Source organism: Vigna unguiculata, chromosome 4 (genome assembly GCF_004118075.2).
Source record: "Vigna unguiculata cultivar IT97K-499-35 chromosome 4, ASM411807v1, whole genome shotgun sequence".
NCBI classification, from domain to species: Eukaryota; Viridiplantae; Streptophyta; class Magnoliopsida; order Fabales; family Fabaceae; genus Vigna; species Vigna unguiculata.
This window is the reverse complement of record NC_040282.1, coordinates 30,483,427-30,500,918: the sequence shown is the minus strand read 5'-3', so window position 1 is coordinate 30,500,918 and position 17,492 is coordinate 30,483,427. Positions and strand designations below refer to the sequence as shown.

At 35.6% G+C, this 17,492-nt stretch overlaps 4 protein-coding genes across 4 annotated transcripts; 1 reads left to right on the top strand and 3 right to left on the bottom strand.

The window, feature by feature from the left end:
- Positions 1-1,986: 1,986 nt before the first annotated feature.
- On the bottom strand, positions 1,987-4,738 carry LOC114181185 (adenylate kinase isoenzyme 6 homolog). Its single transcript, XM_028067558.1, has 4 exons — positions 4,567-4,738; positions 3,544-3,753; positions 2,506-2,651; positions 1,987-2,420 (listed from the first exon to the last, which is right to left on the bottom strand). Exons 2-4 carry the CDS (start codon positions 3,742-3,744, stop codon positions 2,228-2,230), a joined length of 540 nt encoding a protein of 179 aa, XP_027923359.1. The 5' UTR covers positions 3,745-3,753; positions 4,567-4,738; the 3' UTR covers positions 1,987-2,227.
- A 1,330-nt stretch (positions 4,739-6,068) lies between these two features.
- On the bottom strand, positions 6,069-6,617 carry LOC114180731. The gene has a single exon (XM_028067028.1). The coding sequence runs from the start codon at positions 6,615-6,617 to the stop codon at positions 6,069-6,071; it is 549 nt and encodes a 182-aa protein (XP_027922829.1).
- A 198-nt stretch (positions 6,618-6,815) lies between these two features.
- Positions 6,816-7,606, bottom strand: LOC114180729. Its single transcript, XM_028067027.1, has 3 exons — positions 7,212-7,606; positions 6,993-7,126; positions 6,816-6,892 (listed from the first exon to the last, which is right to left on the bottom strand). Exons 1-3 carry the CDS (start codon positions 7,604-7,606, stop codon positions 6,816-6,818), a joined length of 606 nt encoding a protein of 201 aa, XP_027922828.1.
- Positions 7,607-13,550: 5,944 nt separating this feature from the next.
- Positions 13,551-14,281, top strand: LOC114180728 (protein MAIN-LIKE 1-like). Its single transcript, XM_028067026.1, has 2 exons — positions 13,551-14,069; positions 14,141-14,281. The coding sequence occupies exons 1-2, from the start codon at positions 13,551-13,553 to the stop codon at positions 14,279-14,281; spliced, it is 660 nt and encodes a 219-aa protein (XP_027922827.1).
- The last annotated feature ends 3,211 nt before the right edge of the window (positions 14,282-17,492 follow it).

Genomic DNA, 17,492 nt, shown 5'->3' with positions numbered 1-17,492 from the left:
AGACATATTCACCCAATCTCACTCAAAGCATACAAAGACAGTCAAAATAATCCATTTCAGATCAGTTAATGCAATGAAACACATCAAAACAACAAACACATGAAATATGGCAGCTTAGCGCTCAGCCTCATATTCCAACGCTCAGCCTCAACATTAGAGTTTTGTTCCAGACCTGCAGGGGTCTCAACGCTGGGGCACCACTCGGCTGGCGCTCAACCTCATTCTTCTCGCATTTTTCAATGCTAGGCACCGTTGGGCTGGCACTCAGCGCGGATTCTGTCGGATTTTTCAAGGCTCAACCTCACACCAGAAAACAGCACAGATTCTGGTTTTCATTGGGAGATGTTTCACTTGAATTCATGACCAAATTGGCACCTCCATGACAGAGTTGTCTAGTTTTCAAAATGGTTTTCAAGCAAAGTGAGATGATATCAATTAGAGCCATGATTCAAGTGTTCATTTTCTAATTCAACCTCAATTCACACAATGCAATCACAATTTCACTTATACCAAACATAAAACATTTCGCAATCTCATAGCAATCAAACAGGCAGTCCTAATTACATATAATTACATCCACTGAATTCTTTTAAGTACAATCAATTATTAGCTTCCCTTACCTGACAAAGCGACTCTACAAACCCAAATCGCTCAAAGAACACCAAAACATATCTAACTCCACAGGATGCTCTATCTACACATAGAAACACCACAAGAACGATCAGGACCTACCATCATCATCACTGATCAACAAAGACTCATCTCATACTGATGATTAAAACAAGGCATGCAAGCAAAAGATGACTCACATGCGAGAGAAAACAGAATTAGACCAAAACGAGGGCATAAATTCAACTTACGCGAACGGAGAAACTGATCGGTCCAATTTGAAGAGCTCGCCGAGAGGATCAATCCTACGGTCTCAATTCTTCAATCAGACGACCAGAAAGACAAAATCTCTAGAGAGAAGTCAGAGAACTCTAGAAAAGTGGTTTCTAGAGAGATGATGTGTTTTAAAATAATGAAACTCGTTTATAACAATTTTATTTATACTAAAACCTTTTAATATTAAAATAATCGAGTCTCACTATTTTTAAACCACTATCACTTTTTAAATACCAAACAAAATAGAAACGAATACTTGTATAAAAGACCAATAATATAAGAAGGAAACAAAAAAACTTGTTATGATAAGATCTCTGATGGGAATTTTTTACTAGAATTCTGTATCAATATTATTTATATATGGGTTTTTTAAACCTTATTTTTTTAAATTGAAAAAAAAAACTTTGGGTAACCTTATTTAATTTTAAGCAACTTGTGTTGGTGAAGTTTCACATTAACGTAATATTCTCTTGTCCATGTTTATAAGAACCTTTCAACTAATTTACACCCTGTAAAGAAAATTAATTAAAAATAAATTAATGCATCATTAAATTACAAAGAGATCTTGTAAAAATGATCATTTTTTTGAAAAGGGTGTCAACAAAGAACAAAAAGAGTATTTCTGTTGACAAAAAAACTCCCATCAAATATACTCTAAGTAAACACTTCGTTTGTTGTGACAACACTTTTTATTAGTATCCTCGAACCCGGCAGAAAGATAAAACAAACTAGAGGGAGAAAGTGTATCAGCAAAAACAGTAAGTAAATATTCATTGGCTAAATGGGTAAAAAAATTGTAAGAACTATCATGATCTCCCTTGGACAAACATGATCTGCACCAATTTTTCTTGAGATGAAATGCAAAGGATGATTAAATGAAGGAAAATGGTGGAGATTAGATTGTGGAATCTAGACATGGAGAAGGGGTGAAAAGTTAAAATGAATGGATCTAATCCACAATCCTTATTGAGTAATCCACCCCAACTTCCTGGTGCTTGGTTTATATGACATTGAACTATGCAGTGACAGTAGTGTTTGACAAAATGTTGAGGGTGTGTGTGTACCATGTTCTATCAACCCATTGGATTTTGCATCAACTTCTGGATATAAATTGCATCTAGTTTAATTAAACATCGCTGCACTAATTGAAACCCAGGATCACAAAACTCGGCAAAAGTTATCCTTTCAATTGTCAAATTTAAAGCCCATAACTTAAATGCCTCCGATAAACGCCACACCAAAATTTGTAAGAGAATTCAGCCACACTGCAGATCTGCTTCCGGTTCATCATGACATTTCACCACACTCATGGTATATACAAACTACTACTGCTATAATTTTGTTAAGATTGTGAGGGTAAAGACCAATTTCTGACCCAATCTGTCAGAGTTGCAACATTTCTACTAATGTCTTCGATATTGTCACTCTTCAATGCAACCACTTTCTCCTCCGAGTAGCTTTCTTTAGCCTCCTCAAGCAGAACTTGGAAGATTTCACATTCAATGTTGTTTGAAAGCTTTGAATCCGTGTACCCCCTATTACATGTACGGAGATAGTTTAATGAAACCAATAACAGTAGCAAAATCAACGTGATAAAAACAGAAACAAGTGCTTTCATACCTCCTACTCAAACGGTCATACAAAATGGTGTTATCAGTTTGAAGTACAACTACACAATCGAACCATCGCTCTGGAAAGAAATCACAGCCATGGTAATCCACAATGTTTCCGCCCTCTTCCATAACATCCTCAAGTTCATCACACACCTACAGAAACCATGTAAAATTGTAAAACCTATAAATCAAGCAACATACACAAGATGACAAGAAACGTGTAAATGAAGAAAATATTAAAACTGTTTCATGTGATCCAACGTAACATAAACCAAATCCAGGCCTCGTCAAACTAAAGTATCTCCACACCATTATTCTTAATAACATTTTCTTTTGGCATGAAGAGCCCCGAGAAATTACATATAAATGTACACAATCAATAGTATAAATAAATAACTAAACTCAAGGAAAATTCAGAAGAAAAATTAGATTCAGTTTGTACCACTGGAAGTTCAGCACATTTATGCACTGCAGTAATGATTTCGAGAGTTGTTATGAAGGAGAGAAAGGTATAAGGACAGCTAAAGGGATTAGACATTAGGGGAGTAAGAATAGATGACGAGAATGTTGCTCCGCACATGAGGTCTACAAAGTGTAGGATCTGGAACACTCCCACTTCAGGATGTTACTTTCACTAAATAGTTGAGTAGACGAGTCTTAACTTTTCTCAGGATGTTATCAGTAATCTCCAAGAGATATTAGAAACAGATGCAGGAATATTGTACCATTAAGTAGCATGAACCTTTGCTAATTGCTACAATGGAACCATGACTTACGGAGAGATAGTCTTTAATTCAATGTTCAATATATCTACTACCTCAAGTTTTGACGAGGATCATTATTTAGTAATAATTTAGAATCAATTGACCTACTATTAACATTTCAAAATTGAAATGAGTAAAAAGATTGTATCTGCCAATTTAAATCAATGTTGAGAGAGTTATTTTCTTATCTTTGCACTTACATGTTTCCTCCCTTTAGAGGAGCTAAATGGCAAACAAAAAGCATAAATAAATGGCTGTCAATACATAAATTGGCAGCTTACCAAGTCTTCATTAAGAACATAACAATCAAGCTCATCATCCCAGCCATCATGCAAGTTCTTTTCCTTGACTAATTCTCCAATATTGATGTGGCGGAGTTGGGTGGCTTCTGCTAGAGTAGTGCACATGGTTGTCTTTCCAGTCCCCGGAGTTCCAGTCACCAGAATGTTTGGATTCTTCCTCTTACCATTTTCTAGCACCATGACTGCAACCTACATCAAAAAATAGGCAGTCTCAATGTTTCACACAACAAAATATAAATATCATCATCAAGGCTATTTTCAAATTTATTCTTCAATTCAATCTCTACTGCAAGGCTATTGTGTTTTTCCTAATCCGTGGTAGTTTTGTTTCTGCCTCTCCGCATGCTAGGGCAACGCGGTATACATCTAACCCTCACCAGATTGGAACCTCACACACTACGTCATACATTTGTTCTATTTCAGTTTCTCTAGTCATTTTAAAGCAATTTAGAGTCTACCCACTGAACACATAAGAGTACTAGTTGTTTGATCCTTTAAAAGCCTCAAATCTTAAAAAAGGTGACAACAATTTATACTGTGTTCTATAACCAAGCAATAGACTAACCAATAAACTAATAGATTAATTCCAGGTTACTTCTCCTCGCCAACACCGAATAATTGACAAATAAAACAGTCCTTAAAGGCACATAAAGGAAGTAAAACCAATATACCTGCAAAAATCACTTTGCCCATAACTATAACTAAAATGCATTAGGCTCAAGAAAATTGAAAAATAAAAATTGGATCTACACGTAGTTACATAATTATCTCAATAACCCATACACCGAAATCTCCAATGTACCATAGCCGCATAACATTTCACAATGTGATTTTTTTTTTCACACAAACTTACTGAACCACTGTCCGATACCCACCATAACTTTGATGCATACAAGAATTCGTAAAAAAAAAAAGACATGGTTTTAAACAATTCTACTCTAGCAAGACGCATCATCAATCAGTCGTGAATTGTTCGTAAAGTGTGAACGAGGATGAACATACGAAAGTGTTAGGACTGAATCGAAACGGCGTCGCAGCGGCAGCTTCTGTCGGGTACTTTTCTCTGCTCTGCTAGGTTAGGGTTGATCGGATTGAGGAAGCATTACTCGTTCTTGTTTTTATTGTTGTTACTCTGAAAATAGGCGAGTTAAATTTTAACTACTAAAATATTTAAAATGATACGATTGCACCAAAGCATCTTTTATGTAGGTTAACAAACTTTACAAACGGTAAGGATGCGTTTGAGAAAATCTTTCCTTTTTTTTTTTTTTAAATTTTGAGTACATTTGTCAATTTATTTGATTTGTATTTGTTTTGTTTGCCATCTGTTCTAGATTTGCAATCTCTATTTTGTATGATTATATGTTTGTTTTGTTTAGTTTTTATTTTCTTTGTAAAAAAGTATGTTTTTTTTCCTGATCTTTTTTGTCAGCTTTTTTTCAAGGTTCAATCTTTCAATATTTTTTCTACATGCGTGAATGTAATAATCATGATATATATATATATATATATATATATATATATATATATATATATATATATATATATATATATATATATATATATATATATATATATATATATATTTGTTTTACGTTTGGTTTAATTGTTTTTCTTTGATCTCTATGTTATTTTTTTTCTGACCATTTTAACTTTTATTCCTTTTCAAGCAGATTTTTTTTTTCAAAAAGCACGGTTGACTACTTTTTTTTTACTTTAGCATACTGTAGTTTAAATTTATCGGGATGACACGGTTTTTATTTTTAGTTGAGAATTCGGTCCTCTGACGCCGAATTCCAACTTATGATGTTTTTTTTTTCTTTTTATTCCAAGTCAGAATTCAGTTCTCAGGAATCCGAATTCTGAACTTGTTTTTTTTATAAATAAATTAGAATTAATTTTTTAAAAATTTTGTAATAAAATAGATATAAGATTTATTTTTTATCTTTTATCTTTTGTAAAAATTTTACATTAAAGGTTAAATATATATTTTTTAGAAATAGATATAGTATTGTATTTTTAGTTATTTTAGGTATTATTTGAAAGAAAAAATAAATACATAGTATTTTTTTCTTTTCAAATTTGATGATTTAAAAATAGATTTTATATTGTGTAGTAAGTTATTTTATGTGCAATTTGAAAATATAAAAGTCAATTTAATTTAATTTAATTTTTTTTATAATTTGTGTAATATTAATTATTTTTAATAGATGTTTATAAATATCAAAATTACAGTTATCTTTTAATTTTTGATAATTTTAAAAAATTGTATATTATAAACATTGAAAATTTGTTAAAAATATTTTAAAAATGATGGAAATAACTAAAATAATTTAAAAGCATTTCATTATTGTATTTTAAATAATTTTGTTATTTGTTTTTGGTTTATGTAAAATAAGTAACAATAAAAGATAATAAGAAAAGATGTACCATTGAATTGAATCAAGTACAAGTTTATTGAACACAATTAAAAGTACAACATAAACTAAGTGGTTTGATGTGAATCATCTAAGTGCAGGATTATTAGGACAATGATTTCTTGTGTGTCCTTCAGTTCTACAAAAGGAACACTTTTTTGATTGTGTTCCTTCCTTAATGTCCATCTCAGTCCTAATTCTACTTGATTTAGGACGACCCCTCTCGCTCCTTTTTATGGTAGGATGAGGCCAAACCTGTGGCCCTTGGTATGGTAGCCAATATTCTTCATGTCTTAACTCGTCAAATAAATTGTCATATACTTTCATGATGACATCCAGTCTATAATGGGGACTTATGTACATGCTGAAGTTGTGATGTGCATGCTTGCAAGCTGCAATAACATGTGAACATGGTAGATGTATTTTTTGAATCTTTCCACAATCGCACCACCTTTCATCTAATCTAACCCCAAATTTTCCTGCAGGACGTACTTCTCTGGGATTGACCATCTCTTCCACTCTGAATCTTGTGGTATTTCTATCAAATTCAACGATATGGTGCGTGTTTGACTTGGAGTCCGCATCTTGTAGGAAGTTGGTCGCGTATTCAGAGTACACATGACCAGCACTGGCCATTGCAGTTATTTGCCTACCTCTTTTTGTGAAGTATGTGTTGCACCTGGTGTACGTGGCCAATACTATGGATGAAATGGGCAAATTCCTTGTCTTCTTCAGGACAGAATTTATTGCTTCAGCTAGATTCGTTGTTACGTGACCCCACCTTCTTCCTTGATCATATGCAAGACACCACTGCTCCCTTAGAATTTGGTCTACCTAAGTTGCTGGTTCTGGGTTGTCTTCTCTAATGATGTTGTAGTAGTAGTTACATCGTGGCTCCGTCAATGCGTACGCTACAAATATAATTATAAGAAGAATTTATTTTTTAATAATGGGTGTGAAAAATTAACAGCCAAAAAAATGAAAAAGACAAATTTACATATAATAACTTACCCATGTTGACGAGGTCCTTTTTCAAAGTTGTATTCTTGAATCTTTTTGTAAAATTTTGTGCAATGTGTCGAATACAAAACACCTGCACACAGTTCCCTTCAGTCCAGCTACTATTGGGCCTGTTGAATGCTGCACTGATTCAATTGTGGCGGTCTGGCATTAAGCACAAATTTTGTTGAGGCGTAACGTGTGTCCTTAGGTTTTTAAGGAAAAAAAAACCAAGCTTCGACGGTTTCACCCTCTACTATAGCAAATGCAATGGGAAAAATGTTATTTCTCCCATCTTGTGCAACAGCTACTAGAAGGGTACCCCTATACCTTCCGTAAAGGAAGGTTCCATCCACTTGCACTATTGGTTTGCAAAATGGGAAGCCATCAATGCATGGTTTGAATGTCCAGAACACTCTTCGAAAGTGTTGTTGGTTTTCTACGACCTCCTCCCCGTTTGTAATTGGACTGGTTTTCAACTTGTATACAAACTCAGGCAAATATGTTTGCATGGCTTGTAGTAGGCACGACAATCGGTTGTAAGATTGTTCCCAGTTTCCGTACACATCTTCAATTGCTTGTTGTTTTGCTAACCATGCCTTTCTGTAGGTTGTGTTATATCCCATAGAGGTTTGGATGAAAGAAATTATTGTTGCAATTGGTGTGGATGAGTCTGACTCCACCATTTGCCTTACATGTTGAGATATTATTCTTGAGCCCAGGTACCTGTGGTCTTGCGTTATGAGTTGTGTTGCACATGTGTGCACACCTTCAACCTTTCTAATTTCCCACACTTGGTCCCTTGTACGTAATATTGCCTGACATTTCCAAGGACACACGTGTTGCACACATTACACCCTCAACCTTGTTGTGTTTGAGTGTGTGGTTTTTTAGGTGCAATGGTTTGTTATGTGGTACCTATTTAAAGCATATAGAAGTTGTTCCTTTGTTTGAAACCTCATTCCTTGGGTCAGTGTACCATCATCGTGCTCAAAGTTGTCATGCAACATTGTGTGGTGGTCATAAGCGTTTGGGAATTCCTGGTGTGGGGTTTGGTTGTATTCTTCATATAATTGGAAGTGTTGTGGTGGGTTATAGGGGACATGTGTTTGAGGGTGAGGGTGAGGGTGTTGTTGTTGTATGGGGTGGACATCTAGGGTTTGGTCATGGTCATCATGTTGATCAAAAGGTATATTGTCCTCATCTTCGCTAAACGCGTCTAAGGATGCTGTAGGTAGACCTAGGTTTTCAACTTCTATGATAGCTGGAGGAGAGGACCTTTGGGTGTTGTGATGTGCGGGAGTTTGAAAAATATTTGAGGTAGACGGACCGGTTAGTAGTTCGGTATATGACTTTATATCATTTCCCCAATCCCCTAGGTAGGTAGTGTTAAGGTCAAATAGTTCTTGTTGCGGTTCGGTGTTTGGATGTGGATGATGTGCATCAAAATGTGTTAAAGAAATATTTTCAGAAGGTCTCGTACTTGAGTTGTAGGTGGTGCAGAGTTCAATAGATGTAACAGTTGGGGTGGCCTGTATCATGTCGAAAACGCCGTCTAAGTCGTCGTCATCTTGGATCTGAGTAGGGGTGGCAATTAGGGCCTGGCCCGCGGGCCCGGCCCGCAGGCCCGCAGAAAAAATGCGGGGCGGGCCAGGATATTGAGCCCGCAAGCCCGCGCGGGCTCGGCCCGCATAGGCCCGCGGCCCGCACGGGCTAGCCCGCGGCCCGCGCGGGCCGGCCCGCAAGCCCGCATAAAATTAAAAAAAAAAAAAAACTTGTACTTGTATATATTAATTACTTCTTTTATGGACTCTTGCATTAACATTTCAAATTCTTGTATAATTGGAAAAAACAAGTATTGTGTAATTTTTAATGTGCTAAAATTTAAAGAATACATTGTGTATGTCATAGTATGAATATGATGAAAATGTTGAATTATCAATTTATCATCTAATTCCCCAAAGTCTTTACTTAATTTTGTGAACTTCTTAAAGTTTCCCAATTTTTAAACATTGAAAGTTTTATTATAAAAAAAATAAATAAATAAAAAAATTAAAAAAAAAAAAAGCGGGTCGGCCCGCAGGCCCGCGGGCCAATGTATATGCGGGGCGGGCCAGAGTATGCGGCCCACATAAAATGTGCGGGGCGGGGCGGGCCGGCCCGCGATGTGCGGGCCTTATGCGGGGCGGGCCTAAACGGGGCGGGCCGGCCCGCATTGCCACCCCTAGATCTGAGTGGTTGTGTATGTCACATGTTGGCCACAAACTTTAGTCGGAAATTTGAAGTGAATAAGTGGAACTTCATCCCTTGGATCTCTATTTGCCTTGTCCATTATTATGCGAATAAGTTTGAACAAGCCGAAACCTCTATGAATGCGGATCATGATTGTCTTTGCAGATGCAAAGTAGACACCAGTTTGAGCGTCACTGGCGATTTCTCCATCGTCGTATACACAGACAAACATTGACCCTTCCATCTGAGGTTGTGGTTGAATCTGACTTTTGATGATTTTTCAGAGCGAAGAGAAATTGCAAGATTAAGATTATGAGTTTAAAAAGTGAGGGTATTCTTTTATACCAAAATTAAAGTTATCATGTCACTTTCTATTATGTGAACATGTGACTTGCACGATAGTTAATGTTATCATGTAAGTGGCACGAGCTTTTATGTACTCATGTGATTGACACGACTTCTTATGTACCCATGTGAGGGGCACAAATTATTATGAACCTATGTGACTGGCACGACCTCTAATGTTAGCATGTGACTTAACTACATTTTATAAGAGATTAGCATTTCATTACCGCCATTTTGTAAGTTCAAATTCATTGAAATTAAAAGCTGCATAAACATTTGATGAAGAAGAACATCATAAATAAAAATACATACTTCAAATAAGAAAATATAAACCTCAATCTAAATTGAGGGACATGTTGAAGTTATTAGAAAAATCAAAATAAACTTCATCAGGAATTGCGTTGTTTTGCCTTGCTGTAATAAATGCCATTATCTAAACTGGAAGATGACATGCTTTTGCCATTCCCATGTAAAAAATGGACTCAACATCGTCATCTCCACACATCGTACAAGATCGGTAGTGTGTAATGTCGCCCGATATGGATATCGGTAACCTGTAACGTAAGTCTACTTCATAGTCATCCAATGTTGCACAATTGAATTCCTTGAGGATTGCCTGCTTAAGTTGGGACAGCGTCATGGTATTTGTTATGGTCACCCATGCCGTGTTGGAGCTAATGAATTTATCAGAATAGTTATCTTCAACATAGATGCTGCCATTGAAGTACACCAACACAGTGAATGTTGTAGATGTCACTGGGGGGTAGGAGTTTGCACTGACTTGATTAAAAATTGATGAATGAATTGATGAAGGACATTATTTATAGCCTGAATGGGTCAGTGTGGGTTACAACAATGACAATTTTTGTTTGTTTATGCTATTGGTTTAGATTCAAAGTAGACTAATCCAACACATAAGATTTAGATCCACTTTGTAGAACAACCTTGGATTTTTTCATAGTGGTTCGTGATGTAGTGATTTTCCCTATGTGTTGCAGCTTTAATTATTTGGCATGTGATATGTCAGGTTAAAATTAAAAGCACTGGACCTGATGAGTGGTAGGCTTTAGTCAATGTCATCACGTGATACCAACATCACATGCATAGTTAATATACACATTGCACGATGAATGTCAATCAGGCTTTATCCCACTTTACTTTGTCACGTGAACCCACTTTAATGCAGGGGTCAAGATTTTTTTTTTGACTATCAAGTAACCAATGCGCTTATAAATTATTAGGTTGTTCAGTTCATAACCATAGCTGCTTATTACCAAAACAAGGATGGTGATGCATCACGAGAATAACATTCACAATAGTTTTCTTGTTGTTGTTAACTATGAAGGTCGTATTAATTGTGCTTTTTATGTGTCTACTACTATGAATTTACAAATGTTGAAAGAAGAAATTGCAAGCTATCGTTGCTGCAGTCAGGGAAGAAGGGTCAAAGATGTATGGTTTCACAAGCCCGTGTTAGGAGAAGAGGACCAGTATGAAACAATTAAGCTCCTCACGGATGATGATGTTCGCGACATGGTTGCCTTCTTCCTTCCACTCCCACATGATCTCCCAATGAAGCTTTCAGTGACCTTACATCCTTCTGAAAGTGACAACATGGATGCAATAAACTCAACTGCAGGCAATACTATCGATGACTAAAGCTTAGTTCTTTATGTGTTTAGGGAAGTCTGAATAGTCTGTTTAGTAATATTTATGATTAGTAGTTAATTTCAATTAACGACTTTAATGTGTGCAATGTAACGAAGTATTTGTGTTTACTTGAACTTTTTTTTAAGTACTTAGTACCTATTTTTCGATGACATTATGTATGGATTAATATTTGTTGTCGTATCTGAAACTTATGTCATTGGTTTAATAGCGTCTTCTTTGCATGGTGTACATGAAAAAAAGTCTCCTAAGTTAATTATGACTTATGTGGGGAGTTGTGATGGTAGAAATGGGGAGTTATGTTGGATATTTTGGTCATCAATTGCAGTATTTTAAAAAAAGAAAAAATTAAATGTCACCACCAAAAGTTCACCCTATTTTATTTTTTTTTTTAAATATGCACCTTTAATGGTGGATATTCAGTGTTTAGGTTAGGAAAATTGTATCAAGGAAAATGTGTGTCAGTGACTACATTGTGTGATCACAAAACGATATTTTAATTTTTTTAACCACCTGCAAGTGTAATTCATAATTTGGAACACTACTCCCCACATATTAATTCTTGGCTCCCCACTTACGGATGACTTGAGGATTTAGACAATTGTTAAGTAAGATAAGCACCCACGACAGATAACAAAAATTATATGATGGAAATTTTGTTTAAGAGACTAAATTGTGTGATCACAATACCATATTTAAATTTTTTTAAATATGCACGTCCAGTCCAGAATTTACAATGGTACTTCCCACATATTAATTCTTTACTCCCCACTTACGGATAAGTTGAAGATATTTACAATTTTGAAGCACCAGAAACACATTTGATGGTGGATATATATATTTACAATACGATATTTTAAATTTTTAAAAAGATGCAGTCCAGAATCTACAACACTATTCCCCACATATTAATGCTTGAATCCCCATGTATGGATGAGTTGAGGATTTTGACAATTTTTAAGTAAGACAAGAACCCCTGTTAGTGAATGGAAATTGTAGGATGAAAAATTTATGTAACTAACTGAATTGTGTGATCGTAATACCATTTTTATTTATTTTTAAAAATCTCCAACCTCAGAACATAATTTCGAACTTCACTCCCCACATATTAATGGTTGACTCCCCACTTACGGATGACTTGCAAATTTTGATAATTTTAAATAGCCACAAAGATCCACGATGGTCAATATTCAATGTTTTGGTCATGGAATTTGGAAGACAAAATTTGATTAATTGACTATATTGCGTGATCACAATTCGATTATTGAATTTTTTAAAAAGCTACAACCTTGGAACATAATTTTCAACTTCACTCCCCACATATTAATGGTTGAATCCCCACTTATGGATGACTCCCCACATAATTTTCAACCTTTATGTTCAATGTCATCCAAATAAAACTTTTGCATGTTCAAATTTTGGGTCCTCTATTCCAAAAAATTAAACAGAAAAAAGTATTTATCCCATCATTAAGACCACAAATAAAATTGTCGAAGACATTCATTTTACTTCATTCTCCACCCTTTTTTACAACTGAGGAACTATTGTTTGGTTAATTTATCTTCTCATGAATAAAATTTATTGGTATTCACGATTTTTTTGATCTTTGAGCCCGAATTCTGAAAAGGTGTGTGCACCGTATAGTCACCTTCATACAAGCTTTAGTCGCCATCATGTTGTGCAAATAACATGTAAGATTAAGTATGAAAAGGTCTTTGCACATGACAACTTGTCAAATTCACATTAATGACCATTGACATGACAATGCACCAACCTCAATCTAAGGGATGTCATTCGTTTGAGTAATCCAACGGCTATGTTTTCACTCATGAAGTCTTGCATTGTCTATAAATGTTTAATGTTATTGTTTTTAATTCTTGCTATCGACAGAAACCTACAAAGACTGAAAAAAATGTTACTATGGAGACAACAAGAGCATAGGGCTGCATACATTTCTTCTCGGGTATGTCAACTTCATTTCTTATTAACACACCTAAGTTTTTATGTAATCACATATTTTACTTCTTTGTTTAGGACACGGAAGGGAGCATTGTGTCGTCTTACTGTCACTCCATGCCTGAACCTCATCCAAGTATTGTGCCTATAATACAAGAAGCACAGTTTAGTGGTGTGGATAAATTGCGACATTTAAAGGTTGACCATAGTTTAGTCACTGCCTTGGTAGAAAAGTGAAGGCCTGAAACACACACATTTCATTTTCCAATTGGAGAATGCACCATAACCTTGCAAGATGTCTCACTTCAATTGGGGCTTCCTGTCGATGGACCCCCTGTCATTGGTCCAACTATGTTGGATTGGGACGAGATGTGTGAAACCTTATTAGGTATAATACCGGTTAAGGGAGAATCGATTGTCGGTTCTATGATCAAACTAAAATGGTTAAGGGATAATTTGTTTCCTATAGATGAAAATTCCAGTATTGAGGTTATTCATGCACATGCTAGAGCTTATATATTAAGACTTATTGGAGGGGTTTTAATGCCTGATAAGACTGGGAATAAAGTACATTTAATGTACTTGAACTATTTGACTAATCTTCGAAGAACCAGAAGATATAGTTGGGGTTCGACATGTTTGGCTGTGTTGTATAGGGAGATGTGCAGAGTAACGGATGGACGTGCGAGGACTATGGGTGGATGTGCTTCGTTGTTACAATCATGGGCATGGTTTCGGATGCCCTTTATTGCACCCATTTCAAGAGTTCCACCAACTTTCCCGCTAGTTTGCCAATGGAGCAGCAGTCGAGTACTGAACTACAAAAATGTCCCCCACAATGATTTAGTCGGATACCGGGCAAGGATAGATCACATGCAACAAAATCAGGTAACATTTAGCATTTCTATATTGATAAATGGTTGTAAATGAATGACTAACATTTTCAATTTTTGTTGTAGTTTATTTGGGTTCCTTATGAAGGTTTGGGCTCTATTATTGATGTTGAAGCATATCGGGACCAAGCAATATGGACGTCATGCACTACTATAATTTGTTTTGCCATTGTGGAGTGGCACCAGTCAGACAGGGTGAAGTTATAATTTCGGCTATCACAAGAGATCCCTGAAGAACCCAACAACCTTGATCATCTACATAAATTAGACATGAGGGGAAGACAAGATGAGAACTGGGTTACTAGACATGCGCAATGGATAGAGGTTTGGAATAACCGGCATGACCTAACATTAAATGGATTACCGATGCTTGGGCCACTTCAACACACAATTGAGTACATGTCATGGTACATTTCAAACTCATTTTTTGTATTTGTCAGTTCCACAAATGTTAAATGATCCTAGAATGCATCGTGCATCGACATCAACAAATGTCCCTCCACCACAACAAACTAGGCATGACTTCAACACTCCACCTCCACCATCAGGTATGGAGGGAAGAAGGAATTCAATTTCTTCAAACACAAAACTAGGCATATGAAGTATGTTTGCAACTTATGATGAAACATCACCTTCTGCACAACCGTGGTTGCGTACATATCCTCAAAGTCCAAATTTCTTAGAAGGATTGGATCAGCCTCAAGAAAACTCAGTTTACTACGTCCACAATCCATATGCAGAAGCATCATCATCTGTTGCGCATGATGATCATCAACCTCAGGAGGAACATGAACCACAACCTTCACACGTAGAAGAACGTAGACCTGAAGTGCGTAGGAGGAACCCCACTAGAAACAGGCGTCGACCACGGTGTGGAACTGGACACCACTATGGTGATTAAAAGGACAAAGATTTAGTTTAATATTTTATTACATATGAAATAGGTTGTGTTTATGTGTTTGTAAGAGTTTACCGTGTTTAACACAATTTAGAAGATCAGCAATGGAAAAATTTAATAATTACAAATGCTTTAATGCTAAATAACGAACAACTATTTCTTTAGATAAACTCAACAAGTTCAATGATCTTAAAGACCAATGTTACAACATACAAAAAAAAAAAAAACTAAATAGGTACAAAGTTGTCACACTTCTCAACTTTCATGAAGTTGACATAAAAAGATATTGTCACCGTAGGGACCATCATTGAGTGCCACTGAATGGGATGTTGAAGATCTTCGTCATTCCTTACAAAAAGGAACTCATCAATGCCTTCCGCAACAAATTCAGGAGGGACATGGTACCACAAATGGCTTAGTGGGGGCTTAGATGGTCCCATCAAATGACTTCTTATGATGATGCGCATATGGTTAAGAGTAACCCCATTTGGAAGTCTACATAGGGAGAACCTTCCATCTTCAAAATCAATAGCAGCATTAAAGGAATTATATGCATTCAACTCTTCAAATAAAACCATTTTTACTTATTATACTAGAGCACTCCACAACTTGCAAACTAAGGAACCACAACCTTAAATAGAACTGATTATCTTCACCTGGATAGCGTGCCAAGAAACATATTTACTCTCACCACTGTAAAAGCTGGCACATCTTTTAAATAAAGGGCCTCAATTGCACCTTCTAATTATGACAAGACCTATCAACTTTATTGGGAGGTGCCAAAGCTAATTTATTATATTACTCTTCTAAAAGGTAATAGATACTTCAATTGGGATAACGTGCCAATTCAAAAATTTACTCTCACCACTGTAAAAGCTGGCGCATCTTTGAAATAAAAGGCCTCACTTGCACCTTCTAATTATGACAAGACTTATCAATTTTATTGGGAGGTGCCAAAGCTGATTTATTATATTACTCTTCTAAAAGGTAATAGATACTTCAATTGGGATAACGTGCCAATTCAGAAATTTACTTTGACCACTGTAGAAGCTGACGCATATTTCAAATAATTGGTCTCACTTGCACCTTCTAATTATGACAAGACTTATCAACTTTATTGGGAGGTGCCAAAGCTGATTTATTATATTACTCTTCTAAAAGGTAATAGATACTTCAATTGGGATAACGTGCCAACTCAGAAATTTACTCTCACCACTGTAAAAGCTGGCGCATCTTTGAAATAAAAGGCCTCAGTTGCACCTTCTAATTATGACAAGACCTATCAATTTTATTGGGAGGTGCCAAAGATGATTTATTATATCACTCTTGTAAAAGGTGAAAGATACTCCAATTGGGATAACATGCCCATTCAAAAATTTACTTTGACCACTGTTAAAGCTTACGCATATTTCAAATAATTGGCCTCACTTACACCTTCTAATTATGACAAGACTTGTCAACTTTATTGGGAGGTGCCAAGGCTGATATTTAGTTCAGAAATTTACTCTTACCTTGCAATTTGGACAAGACTTGTCAACGCTATTGGGATAGTGTGTGTATAAAGATACATAATTTTACTACTTCATAAAGGGTTATGTGGACGGTGGACCTTTTTGAAATTGTGCTAATACTGATATTGTTTGTAAGTGGGGAGTACAGAGGTAGTAAGTGGGGAGTTGTGATGACTATTTTGGTCTTCATTACCCAATTTTTATATAAAAATCAAATTTCATTGTGAACATAATATCCTCACACTAACCTTAACATAGTACAAATTCATTTCCATGACCATGACATTAAATGTTAGGTAATGTGACCACGGGGTTTTTTAGAATTTTCGAGTCACACTATCTTCGAAATTGAGGAGTGAAGAACAATGAAGTGGGAAGTTATGTTGGATATTTTGGTCATTAGTACCAGTTTTTGTTTCATATTTTCAGTTACTGCAACCGATAATAAAAAAATTTACAATAACTCCCCATTTAATCCGACACGGCTCCCCACATACCATTTACGTTACTTATGGAATAATTTGTAATGTTCACCATCCAAATAAGCTACTATTCAATTTGGTCGTCATGGAAATAATTTACTTTTGTTGTTCATAACTCAATATCAAAATGTCCATCGTAACTCCCCACTTAATCCATCATTAGTCCCTACCTACCTCATTCATTAGTTATGAGACCTTTTTCCATTATCCCCATCCAATTAACATTTAGTAGTCTTAGAAATATTACCGTGTTATCATATGATTACAATGAACATTTTTCTCTTGACTCTCAAGTTTTATATTTTCCATTTTTATTCTTTCCATTGAATTACTGCAACTGATGTTTAAAATAATAAGAATAACTCACAACTTAATCCAACAAGACTCCTCACATACCTCATACATACTTTAAGGGACATCTTTTCATTACACCATCCAAAAAAGCTGCTTTTCAATTTCGTGGTAATGAAAATAGTTTTTTTCTATGATACAATGACAACGAACATTTTGTCTTAACACTCAAGTTT

Coding starts and splice junctions, on each gene's coding strand:
- LOC114181185 (XM_028067558.1), bottom strand. CDS start 3,744: ATGGTGCTAGAAAATGGTAAGAGGAAGAATCCAAACATTCTGGTGACT. Junction 2,652..3,543: donor ATGTTCTTAATGAAGACTTG/GTAAGCTGCCAA, acceptor TGGTTTCTGTAG/GTGTGTGATGAACTTGAGGA. Junction 2,421..2,505: donor TATGACCGTTTGAGTAGGAG/GTATGAAAGCAC, acceptor TACATGTAATAG/GGGGTACACGGATTCAAAGC.
- LOC114180731 (XM_028067028.1), bottom strand. CDS start 6,617: ATGGCCAGTGCTGGTCATGTGTACTCTGAATACGCGACCAACTTCCTA.
- LOC114180729 (XM_028067027.1), bottom strand. CDS start 7,606: ATGGGATATAACACAACCTACAGAAAGGCATGGTTAGCAAAACAACAA. Junction 7,127..7,211: donor GGTGAAACCGTCGAAGCTTG/GTTTTTTTTTCC, acceptor CAATTGAATCAG/TGCAGCATTCAACAGGCCCA. Junction 6,893..6,992: donor AAAGGACCTCGTCAACATGG/GTAAGTTATTAT, acceptor TTATATTTGTAG/CGTACGCATTGACGGAGCCA.
- LOC114180728 (XM_028067026.1), top strand. CDS start 13,551: ATGTGTGAAACCTTATTAGGTATAATACCGGTTAAGGGAGAATCGATT. Junction 14,070..14,140: donor ATCACATGCAACAAAATCAG/GTAACATTTAGC, acceptor TTTTTGTTGTAG/TTTATTTGGGTTCCTTATGA.